The sequence below is a fragment of the Ostrea edulis genome, chromosome 4 (genome assembly GCF_947568905.1).
Source record: "Ostrea edulis chromosome 4, xbOstEdul1.1, whole genome shotgun sequence".
NCBI classification, from domain to species: domain Eukaryota; kingdom Metazoa; phylum Mollusca; class Bivalvia; order Ostreida; family Ostreidae; genus Ostrea; species Ostrea edulis.
The window spans coordinates 17,075,613-17,091,295 of NC_079167.1; the positions used below are offsets into that span (position 1 = coordinate 17,075,613).

General features: G+C 37.1%; 1 protein-coding gene across 5 annotated transcripts in view; it reads right to left on the reverse strand.

The window, feature by feature from the left end:
* Window positions 1-909: 909 nt before the first annotated feature.
* The window catches only part of LOC125670191 (very low-density lipoprotein receptor-like), a 38,183-nt gene continuing 23,409 nt past the window's right edge, over window positions 910-15,683 (reverse strand). Inside the window, exons 4-11 of one of the 5 annotated variants that reach the window (XM_056162101.1) lie at window positions 15,007-15,132; window positions 13,543-13,668; window positions 11,488-11,613; window positions 9,422-9,547; window positions 8,198-8,323; window positions 6,131-6,256; window positions 5,494-5,578; window positions 910-1,187 (exon numbers count right to left, since the gene is read on the reverse strand). In XM_056162101.1, the coding sequence (XP_056018076.1) occupies window positions 5,535-5,578; window positions 6,131-6,256; window positions 8,198-8,323; window positions 9,422-9,547; window positions 11,488-11,613; window positions 13,543-13,668; window positions 15,007-15,132 (800 nt within the window). In that variant the 3' untranslated portion in view covers window positions 910-1,187; window positions 5,494-5,534. Of the gene's footprint in view, window positions 1,188-3,226; window positions 3,782-5,493; window positions 5,579-6,130; window positions 6,257-8,197; window positions 8,324-9,421; window positions 9,548-11,487; window positions 11,614-13,542; window positions 13,669-15,006; window positions 15,133-15,683 lie in introns of those variants that run through there. The other 4 variants (XM_056162099.1, XM_056162102.1, XM_048905227.2 and 1 more) reach the window with 4 other exon arrangements.

The following is a 15,683-nucleotide window of genomic DNA, read 5'->3' on the forward strand; positions in this document are numbered from 1 at the left end:
ACATTGAAAGGGTGAAGGTAATGAACAGTGATCAATTTCATACCACAGGGACCGATAATTTTATCTTTAACAATAAAAGTAAGGGTATATAGTACCATACCACACCCTAATAAAGCAAGGAATGAAACGAGTTTTGGCTGAAAACATCGATTCAAAATAGCTGTAAAATTCTGCTTTTATCGTCATCCACCCCAGGGTTCTTTCTGATCCAGTAAATTTCAATAGTTACGCCATTGATCCACCATGAAAATAATCCTCATCGACGCGTATAACTTTCGCGACTACTTTTCGGATCATTCCCTTGTTTGCCCTTGAACAATTAAAGACAAAATTACCGGTTCCTGTGCTCATATAAAGAATACAAAATTATGGGTAGGGCAAACATGGACCTCTGGACACACCTGAGGTGGAATCAAGTGACTAGAATGAGTAAGCATTCCCTGTCGCCCGGTCACACCCGCCGTGAGCCCTATGTCTTGATCTTGTAAACGGAGTAATATATCCGTAGTCAAAATCAGTGTGCCAAGAGCGGCCTATAATCGGTATGAAACACATCAGCCAGCACTTGATCCAATGATAGGTTGTATTTGCAAATTAGATCATTATAACGACCATAGAATTTGCGAAATGCTGACATCAAACGGGGCTGTTGAAACCCCTGTAACATCAACTGATTTTTCAGTAGCCTGCCTCGATTTAAAAACTGCCCTTATGCAGAACTTAAAGCTTTTGCGTGTAGAAGCAGTTGAGAGACATAAACACCATAAGCAGGTGATAATGGAATATTGCTACATGAATATGGGAAGTTGACGATGGAGAAGCTGAAGTCATCCTGTTTGTCATATAGTTATGTTAGTTTGCCGTTAACATCTATGTTCAATAAAATATCTAAGTAAGAAGCAGATGTGAAAGATTCTGTGATGTCTTTACTGTGATATATCAAATCGACATATGAATTAATGAAAATGATTATTGTTAACAGATAAAACACCGTCTATGTTGAAGTTGGATACCATTTTAGGTGTTTGAGCAACTGATCGAAAGGATAAAAAAAAGCTCCATCCAAACATTCAATTTGTAATTGTATCAAAGACGTGATACACTGGCGTTGATCACGATGAAGAAGAGAATCAGAATTGGCTGCATCACGCTGAGGCCTGGTTTATTTGATCTGTTATTTGGAAGTTCTATAAAGAAATAAAAGCATAAATCAGACAGAGAGAGAGGAACAACAGGGCTACTATTGTAAATTATGTTATCGGTGTATGTAACAATATATTGCGTTGAACAAGGTTGACAAGATGCACATCATGATATTTGGTCATTAATTGATAATCCCCATCCCTTATTTAAACTTGAAGATAAAGAACTTACTACCACATAAATTGTCTTCATTATCAGAACAGTCGGTACACTTGAAGCCCTGGGGCGCGTTTTACAAAAGAACTTACGACCAACTTTGCATACTGGAATCATCCAGTTTATTGTAAGGTCATTCATTCCAAATGCAAAATATTTTTTAAAATGTTGAAAATTAAGCCTCAGAAAAGTTTTACTTCATTCACTTAAGAGTAATCACTGTGTAATACAATTTAAGACTTGCGACTTTGCCGTAAGTTGTTTTGTAAAACGGGCTCCAGGACCCAGTTGCTCAAAACCTTGGTTAAGGTAGGTAAATACTATTAGAAATTTCTGTCAATCAAATTTTTTTTTCATTTAAATAACTTTAACAACTCATAAACTAACTAAAAAGCCCATATAAGACATACCTTTGCAGGTTTATTTTTATACTATGTGCTACAGAGCACATATACCCCCAAATGCAAAATCCAAATTCTAACACAAGAATGCATCATCTCATGTTTTATTAAAAATATGCACCAAAGCACATCATATTAAGCTATAATATATAAAATCCAATAGCTATTCATTTACTGAGAGAATTTTTAAAGATATTCAATTGAAAACATACACAATTGCTGTTTAATCTGCTCACATCCTTCAGAAAAAAATCACAGAATATCGCAATTTTGAAAAATTCTCAAAATCTAAATTGTTTACATGCCAGTTTTTCTTAAAAATATTTAGAATTATATCTAAGGTTAACAAAAAAACATATTTTACCATAGTTGACCAGAAATATTTTGCAAAATGGTCTCTTGAATATGTAAACCCCCATTTTTAAATTTAAGTTTTACAATTATTCTTTGCACACTTTGAAAATAGTATATTGTAACAGCAAATACAGTCTTAAAATCAAGATTAACAGAATATGACAATATATATATATATATATATATATATATATATGTAAAACATACTGAAAATTTTGTCCTACCAGACAATTAGAACACAAGGAGTGGGTGGTGGGGTGGGGGGGGGGGGAGGTGCACCCCCACCCCTTCCTTTTTCTCACAATTTTTTTGGTGTGTGTGTTATTCTTTTTTTGTTTGGCTATCAATCATATAATACATAAAAATACATACATGCTATCTCATACTTATAGAAAAAATAAATATAGTGTAACATATATGTATATTCTAGCAACTACAGCTCATCTACAAATAATTTTGTTTCTTGAAAGTACTTGTGAAGAAGAGTTCAAATATTCAACAACTTTGCTGATGATTTTCTGAGGATTTATAATTCTGGGTTTCTTTGAACCAAACACACTCCCTAAAATTCAGTGTGAATTCCACTGTGAAGATCACGCCTATGTATGATTTTTAACTTGTTCAGGCTTAGATTGCAAGTTATGAGCCTTTTAAGCCTATGAGCCTTTCAATGTAGATATTACATTGCTTTGTACCATTGGAGCTAGTGAGGACTTCACACTATAATAATTCATGGTAAATATATCTAAGATTCACATTTGAATGCTAAATTTGACTCGTACAGTTCTCGTAAACTACAAACATCAAACAAAGAAGTTATAACTGGAACTTTCTAGTCGGTGTTTAAAATTTAAAACCGGATACGTAAAAGCACGGACTTTCCTTAAGCTTAACCTGTGGTTAAATCCCTTGTCAAATCCCTTGTCCACCGGTTAACTTTTAGCCAATGGTTATATTCTGTTGCTCAAAAGTTAACCAGTGGTTAAGTTCCCTAACCAGTGGTTAAGTTTTGTCCAAAGTTAGCCATTCTGCAGAGGTGGGTCAAGTCTTTTAACCAGTGGTTAAACATGGCTGCCCGATTGCTGTTTGATGTCAACCTTGGCAGATGACACAAGAAAACAAGAGTTTACAGACATTTTAATCACGATTTTAATGACAGTGAATACATAAAAAGGTATAGGTTTAGTAAAGAGTCAGTTCATTTCATCATTGATCTACTAGAACCCGAGTTGTGTCGTCCAACATTGCGCTCGTATTCCTTGTCAGTTCTCAGTCAGGTCGAGATGGCTCTACGATATTACGCTACAGGTGATAACATGAAAACTATAGGCGATACACTGGGTTTCCACAAGTCAAGTGTTTCTCGAAGTATCCACGATGTATCCCAAGCCCTGACCGATTTGGTCTCACGTTTTGTAAAGTGGCCATCCACAGAAGGAGAGAAGTCCAACATCAAGAAGGGCTTTTATGCCATAACCAAATTTCCTGGTGTGATTGGTGCTATCGATGGTACCCACGTCCGCATCATGGGCCCCAGTGAGCACGAGTCCGTGTATGTGAACCGGAAAGGCTTCCATTCAATAAACACACAGGCCATATGTAATCATGAAGGTGATTATACTTTATCCAAGTTTTTATCTTTCTTCAATATATTGTATTTAGTATTCCTAAAATAAATAATTAAATGATCATGAGATAATAAAGACAGGTCATACACTTCATGATATTGAATTTGAATATCAATTACGTCATTTATAATAACTTTTGAAGTTAATATACCGGTATATATCACCATTAAACATTCATATAAAAAATCATATTCACCAACATAATTCAAAAATACACAATGACTCACATAAACTTTTAGCAGTGGAGAAACACAGTCTATCCACGTCGACAGCTTGTAGGCCCATGAAAGAGAGATTAGTGTTTCCCACTTCCGGTAAAAAAGGAGCTTTTGCTCTAACTGTATCCCCCCCCTTTACTTTACTTACCTATGTATGTAAATACATAATTTGTCACATGTGTACTATAGTTGGCGATAGTAACAGCACTGAATAATTACATTACTTGTATTTTCGGCATGTAGTAGCATGGTATGAGGAATGTTAACGTGCCTAAATCAGTGGCGGATTTAAGGGGGACGCCCCCCCCCCCCCTTCCCTAAAATTTTCAAATTTAAGGTAAATCGTGGTATCCTGTTTAGAAAAATGTACTAAACGATAAAAGAAGCAGTAATTTCTTCCACTCCCGGAGAAATAAATGACAAAATCTTTGGATTTCTTGAATTACTTCATTGGGAGAACTTAATTTTTTCCAAAAACCCTTTTATTAACTTCACCTTATCAGAAATGGTAGAAAATAGTACAAATGACTAATTAGGAGACATATTTCAAGCCTTGTAAAATCCAGGAGCTTCCGGCTTCACCCCCTGGGCCCCCACCAGGGCTTTGCCCTGGACCCACTGGGACCTCAAGGCGGCCCCAAAACCCCCTGCCTCATAAAGTAGCGCCCTCCGTAACCGCAATTCCTGGATCCGCCCCATTAAACAATAAAATATATTATTATATGATTGAATAATTCCTAGCTCTCTAATTGGCTGAGATCCAACAATGTAAAAATCATACTACGTTATGTTTACCTGCACGTGACCTTCCAGGTGAACATAAGGAATTATTTTTTCCACATAGGACCAAAAATAGACCTTCCAGGTGAACATAAGGAATTATTTTTTCCACATAGGACCAAAAATAGGTCGTTGAAACTTACAATTAAAGCAAAGAACAATCTTGAAGGGTATTTTAATCATTTAATCATATAATAAAACAATTATTGCTGTTTTTGAGGTCAACACGATGATTTAGCCACCTTCGAAGTACAATATTCACCTCGCCCTTCGGGCTCGGTGAATATTGTACTCCTCAGGTGTCTAAATCATCGTATTGACCTCAAAAACAGCAATAATTGTATATTAGTATTCCATATGAAGTAGGTAGACACACATTCCGTCAAAGAAACGTAAAGTCTTCGTTCTTTGTCTTGTTGAGGAAAAATATTTCATATGACACAAGTATGTCGTGATCCTAGACCATTGTGTTTTTTGTTGTTGTTTGACGTGTCTTTCGACAATTTTTCATCTAAATAGTTACCAGCTGTAGGTGAAGTGACACTTTTGACCTACGAGTTTGCATGGAACCAAAACATAGAGGGTTCTGCATTGTACCAATGCCTAACGCAACAAGAGGGCTTTGAAATGGACATGGACAAGGACTTAGGTTTTTGATCGATTTAAATTCACAGTTCTTTGTTAGTGAAATAAAGATCTTTTATGATTTAGCCGATTAAAAATATTTTTGCACAGGAGATACTTTGCATTTACATAATATCTGGCTCTCCTAATCGTGTTTGTCAACACGCTTGTCATAGCCAGGAAACCACGTGCAGAGGTGAAAACACCAAGATTTCTAAACAGTAGGTAAAAACAATCAACATTTCGACATACATTAATGATAAATCAATTTTGGGAGGAAGCACAAATAAGAAAGAACAGAAAATGATTTAAAAGCTTTGTTCTAATCGATTAAGCCGACAACCGACAGTTGAGTCACATGGCATGTAAAGATAAATAGGGCTGGTGCTTTGTTTCGAAAATGAAAAGTTTAGATTTTGCGTCAGTTTTTGAAAATTAGGTTTGTTGCTATATTTTACACAAATCAAATACCATGATATTATTAATTAAATATCTAAATATTTTTGGGTAACAAAATCGAGTCTATGACCCTTTAAAGGTCGTATCCGAATGAATCTTGACTTTCACTTCTAATGCCGAGCGCTTGGTGAAGGAACAGTCCAATATTTCATTAAATTATTTAAGGATTGATGTGGTCGCAAGGATTAAGTATCGAACCGGGTGCCTCCCATTTACGAAGTGAATACACTAACCACTAGGGTGCTGCGAAATCAGTAGAACCGTACCCATAGAAACCATTTTGAATAGATGAAATATAACTTCCTACCACAAATATCAGCTACTTCGTCCGATCCATCAGGACAGTCTTTCTGACCGTCACAAGTCCGATTCATTGACACACAGGAACCACTTGAATTGCACTTGAATTGAGTGTCCTCACATCTGCTCTCCGCTAGAATTACCAACATTGATAACGTAAATACAATGCTTTATGAAATAAAATGTAATATATATTAGTGTTCAATATGAAGTAGGTAGACACACATTCCGTCAAATAAACGTAAAGTCTTCGTTCTTTGTCTTGTTGAGGAAAAATATTTCATATTACAAAAGTATGTCGTGATCCTAGACCATTGTGTTTTTTGTTGTTGTTTGACGTGTCTTTCGACAATGTTTCATCTAAATAGTTACCAGCTGTAGGTGAAGTGACACTTTTGACCTACGAGTTTGCAGGGAGCCAAAGCATAGAGGGTTCTGCATTGTACCAATGCCCAACGCAACAAGAGGGCTTCATTTGAAATGGATATAGACAAGGTTTTTGATCGATTTAAATTCACAGTTCTTTGTTAGTGAAATAAAGATCTTTTATGATTTAGCCGATTAAAAATATTTTTGCACAGGAGATACTTTGCATTTACATAATATCTGGCTCTGCTAATCGTGTTTGTCAACACGCTTGTCATAGCCAGGAAACCACGTGCAGAGGTTAAAACACCAAGATTTCTAAACAGTAGGTAAAAACAATCAACATTTCGACATACATTAATGATAAATCAATTTTGGGAGGAAGCACAAATAAGAAAGAACAGAAAATGATTTAAAAGCTTTGTTCTAATCGATTAAGCCGACAACTGACAGTTGAGTCACATGGCATGTAAAGATAAATAGTTGGAATTCCCATGGGCACGAATTGTGCTCCTTTGTTAGCTGACCTGTTTTTATATTCATATGAAGCAGAATTTATTCAAAAACTTCTACGTGAGAAGAAAAAATCTCTCGCTGTGACCTTCAATTCGACTTTTAGATATATCGATGACGTTTTGTCTATTAACAATGATAGCTTTCATTCATATGTCGATTTGATATATCCATGTGAGCTGGAAATAAAGGACACCACAGAGTCGTCCACTTCTGCTTCATACTTAGATATTTTATTGAAAGTAGACATTAACGGCAAACTAACAACTCAACTGTATGACAAACGGGATGATTTCAGCTTCTCCATCGTCAACTTCCCACATTTATGTAGCAATATTCCATTATCACCTGCATATGGTGTTTATATATCTCAACTGATTCGATATACAAGAGCTTGTTCTGGGTATAGTCAGTTTTTAAATCGAGGTAAGCTACTGACAAACAAGTTGATGGTACAGGGATTTCAACAGTCTCGATTGAAGTCAGCATTTCGCAAATTCTATGGTCGTTATAACGATCTAGTTCGTCAATACAACCTCGCATTGTGTCAAATGCTGTCTGACGTGTTTCAAACCGATTGTTAAGCCGTTCTTGGCACACTGATTTTGACTGCGGATAACTCCGTTTACCTGATCAGGATATGGGGCTCACGGCGGGTGTGACCGGTCAACAGGGGATGCTTACTCCTCCTAGGCACCTGATCCCACCTCTGGTGTGTCCAGGGGTCCGTGTTTGCCCAACTATCTATTTTGTATTGCTTGTAGGAGTTATGAGATTGATCACTGTTCGTTATCTTCACCTTGCATAGTGCTCGTGCCTTGTTTCGAAAATGAAAAGTTTAGATTTTGCGTCAGTTTTTGAAAATTAGGTTTGTTGCTATATTTTACACGAATCAAATACCATGATATTATTAATTAAGTATCTGAATATTTTTGGGTAACACAATCGAGTCTATGACCCTTTAAAGGTCGTATCCGAATGAATCTTGACTTTCACTTCTAATGCCGGGCGCTTGGTGAAGGAACAGACCAATGTTTCATTAAATTATTTAAGGATTGATGTGGTCGCAAGGATTAAGTATCGAACCGGGTGCCTCCCATTTACGAAGTGGATACACTAACCACTAGGGTGCTGCGAAATCAGTAGAACCGTACCCATAGAAACCATTTTGAATAGATGAAATATAACTTCCTACCACAAATATCAGCTACTTCGTCCGATCCATCAGGGCAGTCTTTCTGACCGTCACAAGTCCGATTCATTGACACACAGGAACCACTTGAATTGCACTTGAATTGAGTGTCCTCACATCTGCTCTCCGCTAGAATTACCAACATTGATAACGTGAATACAATGCTTTATGAAATAAAATGTAATATATATTAGTATTCAATATGAAGTAGGTAGACACACATTCCGTCAAATAAACGTAAAGTCTTCGTTCTTTGTCTTGTTGAGGAAAAATATTTCATATGACAGAAGTATGTCGTGATCCAAGACCATTGTGTCTTTTGTTGTTGTTTGACGTGTCTTTCGACAATTTTTCATCTAATTAGTTACCAGCTGTAGGTGAGGTGACACTTTTGACCTACGAGTTTGCAGGGAGCCAAAGCATAGAGGGTTCTGCGTTGTACCAATACCCAACGCAACAAGAGGGCTTTGAAATGGACATGGACAAGGTTTTTGATCGATTTAAATTCACAGTTCTTTGTTAGTGAAATAAAGATCTTTTATGATTTAGCCGATTAAAAATATTTTTGCACAAGAGATACTTTGCATTTACATAATATCTGGCTCTCCTAATCGTGTTTGTCAACACACTTGTCATAGCCAGGAAACCACGTGCAGAGGTGAAAACACCAAGATTTCTAAAAAGTAGGTAAAAACAATCAACATTTCGACATACATTAATGATAAATCAATTTTGGGAGGAAGCACAAATAAGAAAGTACAGAAAATGATTTAAAAGCTTTGTTCTAATCGATTAAGCCGACAACTGACAGTTGAGTCACATGGCATGTAAAGATAAATAGGGCTGGTGCTTTGTTTCGAAAATGAAAAGTTTAGATTTTGCGTCAGTGTTTGAAAATTAGGTTTGTTGCTATATTTTACACAAATCAAATACCATGATATCATTAATTAAGTATCTAAATATTTTTGGGTAACAAAATCGAGTCTATGACCCTTTAAAGGTCGTATCCGAATGAATCTTGACTTTCACTTCTAATGCCGGGCGCTTGGTGAAGGAACAGTCCAATATTTCATTAAATTATTTAAGGATTGATGTGGTCGCAAGGATTAAGTATTGAACCGGGTGCCTCCCATTACGAAGTGAATACACTAACCACTAGGGTGCTGCGAAATCAGTAGAACCGTACCCATAGAAACCATTTTGAATAGATGAAATATAACTTCCTACCACAAATATCAGCTACTTCGTCCGATCCATCAGGACAGTCTTTCTGACCGTCACAAGTCCGATTCATTGACACACAGGAACCACTTGAATTGCACTTGAGTTGAGTGTCCTCACATCTGCTCTCCGCTAGAATTACCAACATTGATAACGTAAATACAATGCTTAATGAAATAAAATGTAATATATATTAGTATTCAATATGAAGTAGGTAGATACACATTCCGTCAAATAAACGTAAAGTCTTCGTTCTTTGTCTTGTTGAGGAAAAACATTTCATATGACACAAGTATGTCGTGATCCTAGACCATTGTGTCTTTTGTTGTTGTTTGACGTGTCGTTCGACAATTTTTCATCTAAATAGTTACCAGCTGTAGGTGAAGTGACACTTTTGACCTACGAGTTTGCAGGGAGCCAAAACATAGAGGGTTCTGCATTGTACCAATGCCCAACGCAACAAGAGGGCTTCATTTGAAATGGATATAGACAAGGTTTTTGATCGATTTAAATTCACAGTTCTTTGTTAGTGAAATAAAGATCTTTTATGATTTAGCCGATTAAAAATATTTTTGCACAGGAGATACTTTGCATTTACATAATATCTGGCTCTCCTAATCGTGTTTGTCAACACGCTTGTCATAGCCAGGAAACCACGTGCAGAGGTTAAAACACCAAGATTTCTAAACAGTAGGTAAAAACAATCAACATTTCGACATACATTAATGATAAATCAATTTTGGGAGGAAGCACAAATAAGAAAGAACAGAAAATGATTTAAAAGCTTTGTTCTAATCGATTAAGCCGACAACTGACAGTTGAGTCACATGGCATGTAAAGATAAATAGTTGGAATTCCCATGGGCACGAATTGTGCTCCTTTGTTAGCTGACCTGTTTTTATATTCATATGAAGCAGAATTTATTCAAAAACTTCTACGTGAGAAGAAAAAATCTCTCGATGTGACCTTCAATTCGACTTTTAGATATATCGATGACGTTTTGTCTATTAACAATGATAGCTTTCATTCATATGTCGATTTGATATATCCATGTGAGCTGGAAATAAAGGACACCACAGAGTTGTCCACTTCTGCTTCATACTTAGATATTTTATTGAAAGTAGACATTAACGGCAAACTAACAACTCAACTGTATGACAACGGGATGATTTCAGCTTCTCCATCGTCAACTTCCCACATTTATGTAGCAATATTCCATTATCACCTGCATATGGTGTTTATATATCTCAACTGATTCGATATACAAGAGCTTGTTCTGGGTATAGTCAGTTTTTAAATCGAGGTAAGCTACTGACAAACAAGTTGATGGTACAGGGATTTCAACAGTCTCGATTGAAGTCAGCATTTCGCAAATTCTATGGTCGTTATAACGATCTAGTTCGTCAATACAACCTCGCATTGGGTCAAATGCTGTCTGACGTGTTTCATACCGATTGTTAAGCCGTTCTTGGCACACTGATTTTGACTGCGGATAACTCCGTTTACCTGATCAGGATATGGGGCTCACGGCGGGTGTGACCGGTCAACAGGGGATGCTTACTCCTCTTAGGCACCTGATCCCACCTCTGGTGTGTCCAGGGGTCCGTGTTTGCCCAACTATCTATTTTGTATTGCTTGTAGGAGTTATGAGATTGATCACTGTTCGTTATCTTCACCTTGCATAGTGCTCGTGCCTTGTTTCGAAAATGAAAAGTTTAGATTTTGCGTCAGTTTTTGAAAATTAGGTTTGTTGCTATATTTTACACAAATCAAATACCATGATATTATTAATTAAGTATCTAAATATTTTTGGGTAACACAATCGAGTCTATGGCCCTTTAAAGGTCGTATCCGAATGAATCTTGACTTTCACTTCTAATGCCGGGCGCTTGGTGAAGGAACAGTCCAATATTTCATTAAATTATCTAAGGATTGATGTGGTCGCAAGGATTAAGTATCGAACCGGGTGCCTCCCATTTACGAAGTGGATACACTAACCACTAGGGTGCTGCGAAATCAGTAGAACCGTACCCATAGAAACCATTTTGAATAGATGAAATATAACTTCCTACCACAAATATCAGCTACTTCGTCCGATCCATCAGGGCAGTCTTTCTGACCGTCACAAGTCCGATTCATTGACACACAGGAACCACTTGAATTGCACTTGAATTGAGTGTCCTCACATCTGCTCTCCGCTAGAATTACCAACATTGATAACGTAAATACAATGCTTAATGAAATAAAATGTAATATTTATTAGTATTCAATATGAAGTAGGTAGACACACATTCCGTCAAATAAACGTAAAGTCTTCGTTCTTTGTCTTGTTGAGGAAAAATATTTCATATCACAAAAGCATGTCGTGATCCAAGACCATTGTGTCTTTTGTTGTTGTTTGACGTGTCTTTCGACAATGTTTCATCTAAATAGTTACCAGCTGTAGGTGAAGTGACACTTTTGACCTACGAGTTTGCAGGGAGCCAAAGCATAGAAGGTTCTGTACTGTATCAATGCCCAACGCAACAAGAGGGCTTCATTTGAAATGGATATGGACAAGGTTTTTGATCGATTTAAATTCACAGTTCTTTGTTAGTGAAATAAAGATCTTTTATGATTTAGCCGATTAAAAATATTTTTGCACAAGAGATACTTTGCATTTACATAATATCTGGCTCTCCTAATCGTGTTTGTCAACACGCTTGTCATAGCCAGGAAACCACGTGCAGAGGTGAAAACACCAAGATTTCTAAACAGTAGGTAAAAACAATCAACATTTCGACATACATTAATGATAAATCAATTTTGGGAGGAAGCACAAATAAGAAAGAACAGAAAATGATTTAAAAGCTTTGTTCTAATCGATTAAGCCGACAACTGACAGTTGAGTCACATGGCATGTAAAGATAAATAGTTGGAATTCCCATGGGCACGAATTGTGCTCCTTTGTTAGCTGACCTGTTTTTATATTCATATGAAGCAGAATTTATTCAAAAACTTCTACGTGAGAAGAAAAAATCTCTCGATGTGACCTTCAATTCGACTTTTAGATATATCGATGACGTTTTGTCTATTAACAATGATAGCTTTCATTCATATGTCGATTTGATATATCCATGTGAGCTGGAAATAAAGGACACCACAGAGTTGTCCACTTCTGCTTCATACTTAGATATTTTATTGAAAGTAGACATTAACGGCAAACTAACAACTCAACTGTATGACAACGGGATGATTTCAGCTTCTCCATCGTCAACTTCCCACATTTATGTAGCAATATTCCATTATCACCTGCATATGGTGTTTATATATCTCAACTGATTCGATATACAAGAGCTTGTTCTGGGTATAGTCAGTTTTTAAATCGAGGTAAGCTACTGACAAACAAGTTGATGGTACAGGGATTTCAACAGTCTCGATTGAAGTCAGCATTTCGCAAATTCTATGGTCGTTATAACGATCTAGTTCGCCAATACAACCTCGCATTGGGTCAAATGCTGTCTGACGTGTTTCATACCGATTGTTAAGCCGTTCTTGGCACACTGATTTTGACTGCGGATAACTCCGTTTACCTGATCAGGATATGGGGCTCACGGCGGGTGTGACCGGTCAACAGGGGATGCTTACTCCTCTTAGGCACCTGATCCCACCTCTGGTGTGTCCAGGGGTCCGTGTTTGCCCAACTATCTATTTTGTATTGCTTGTAGGAGTTATGAGATTGATCACTGTTCGTTATCTTCACCTTGCATAGTGCTCGTGCCTTGTTTCGAAAATGAAAAGTTTAGATTTTGCGTCAGTTTTTGAAAATTAGGTTTGTTGCTATATTTTACACAAATCAAATACCATGATATTATTAATTAAGTATCTAAATATTTTTGGGTAACAAAATCGAGTCTATGGCCCTTTAAAGGTCGTATCCGAATGAATCTTGACTTTCACTTCTAATGCCGGGCGCTTGGTGAAGGAACAGTCCAATATTTCATTAAATTATTTAAGGATTGATGCGGTCGCAGGGATTAAGTATCCAACCGGGTGTCTCCCATTTACGAAGTGGATACACTAACCACTAGGGTGCTGCGAAATCAGTAGACCGTACCCATAGAAACCATTTTGAATAGATGAAATACCACAAATATCAGCTACTTCATCCGATCCATCGGGGCAGTCTTTCTGACCGTCACAAGTCCGATTCATTGACACACAGGAACCACTTGAATTGCACTTGAATTGAGTGTCCTCACATCTGCTCTCAGCTATGAATATCGACATTAATAACGTAACTACAACACCTTATCAAATGCAAGGTGAAGATAACGAACAGTGTTCAATCTCATAACTCCTACAAGCAATACAAAATAGATAGTTGGACAAACACGGACCCCTGGACACACCAGAGGTGGGATCAGGTGCCTAGGAGGAGTAAGCATCAAATAAAATGGATGAATTGTTACTCAATAGAAAGAGCATTCAAAATAAATTCTGATGATTAGAACCACGTGGGAATTTGACAATAAGACCACGTTGATTTATAAAAGTTATCACTGTTGTCTTCATTTTTCATCTATACCTTTGAATTCATTCTCCTGGCATTGTCCTTAAACTGTGAAAGTCATAGCACAACATACAAATACTTTCGAGAAATAAAGGGGATATCTTATGGAAGAGAGGATAAATCAGCAATACAAATAGATAAGAGTGGAAACACGGGCCCATAGGAATACCAGTGGTACGTAAGATCACATGCCTAGGATGTGTAAGCATCCCTGTTGATCAACCACAACAGCGCGAGTTATCTTTCTTTATCAGGTTCAGTATGGAAAAAAAACGGCCTTACATTTTGTTTGAAACACGTCTGACAATTGTAATTGAGACTGTTGAAATTCTTGTAATATCGACTTCTGTAATCTGCTTCGGTTGATCATTGACCATATGCAGAACATGCTTTCGTTGATTGATTGACTGCTTGATTGTATCTTGTTTAATGTCTCTCTCGAGATTTTTTTTATTTATATGGAGACGTCACCAAGACCGGTGAAGGGCTTCAAATGTAGACCTTTGCTCGGCGCTTACAGCCATTGAGCAGTGAGAGTTCTTTAGTGTGCCACACCTACTGTGACACGGGACAACCGTTTTAAGGTCATCTCCGAGGACCCGTGACATTCACACCTGATGCCGAGCGTTTGGCGAGGGAACTGTCACTACCTGTTTTAACTACTTAGGTTTGTCGCGGCCGGGATTCGATCGTATATCGATATGTATTCACCATATACATCATAACATGTGATAATGGATTATTGCTACATAGATATGGGAAATTAACAATGAAGAAGCTGAAACCATCCCTTTTTTCATAAAGAAAAGCTGAATGAAAACGAATTTATTATTAAATAAGAACGTCGTTTAACCAACTGGAAGTTTTTAAAAATACCGTCTGCATCACAAGATTACAAAAAAAAAGTCGGCTGATAATTTTTGCCTATGGGAATATCCATAATACTGTTGGAAGACTTGGTCTCCGAATGTAATGATCAGGTTCATAAAATGTAAGGACCCTAACGCTCACTTTTAAAATGTGAATATAAAGAACTCACGGTTGCAAATATTAGCATCTTCATCGGATCCATCAGGACAGTCTTTTTCACCATCACAACTCCATGTATTTGGTACACATTGACCAGATCCACATCTAAATTCAATAGCTTTGCATGTTGTCTGACCTAAATGATATATGCTAATAATCATAAAACTAAGCTTACAATTATAATGGTCAAATTTCCTGGACAAATCGTGCCTTCATGGACACAAATGAGGGTTACATGGACAAGTAAGCAAAAACAAATCAGTGTGTTCAGTTCATGCAAATGATACGCCGGTACGACCAACGAGCGCAAATCTGAGAGTAATAGTACATTAACAGCTGAAAGAGGTTGTCACAGTGCATATCTGTACAAGTTCCCCCACCACATCCTTATTTATCACGCACATCATCATCATCATCATCATCATCACAACCCTCCTCTTTTACATCATTGGCCTCAATCCGAAATATCACGACAGAGAAGGTACAAGACTTGCATGCAAACAACCATACGTTGTGTGAAAACTCTTTCCCCCTCTATCGAGAATATAAGCGGGCAAAGCGTCAATTTTGTTAAGCTCTTGACACAGAACATGAGAACTATATGCGCAAAATATATAGTGATGTCGATCAAGCTGCTGAAGTTGATGTTCGGTTGTTCTGGCTGTTGACTAAACGTAGGATGCCTAG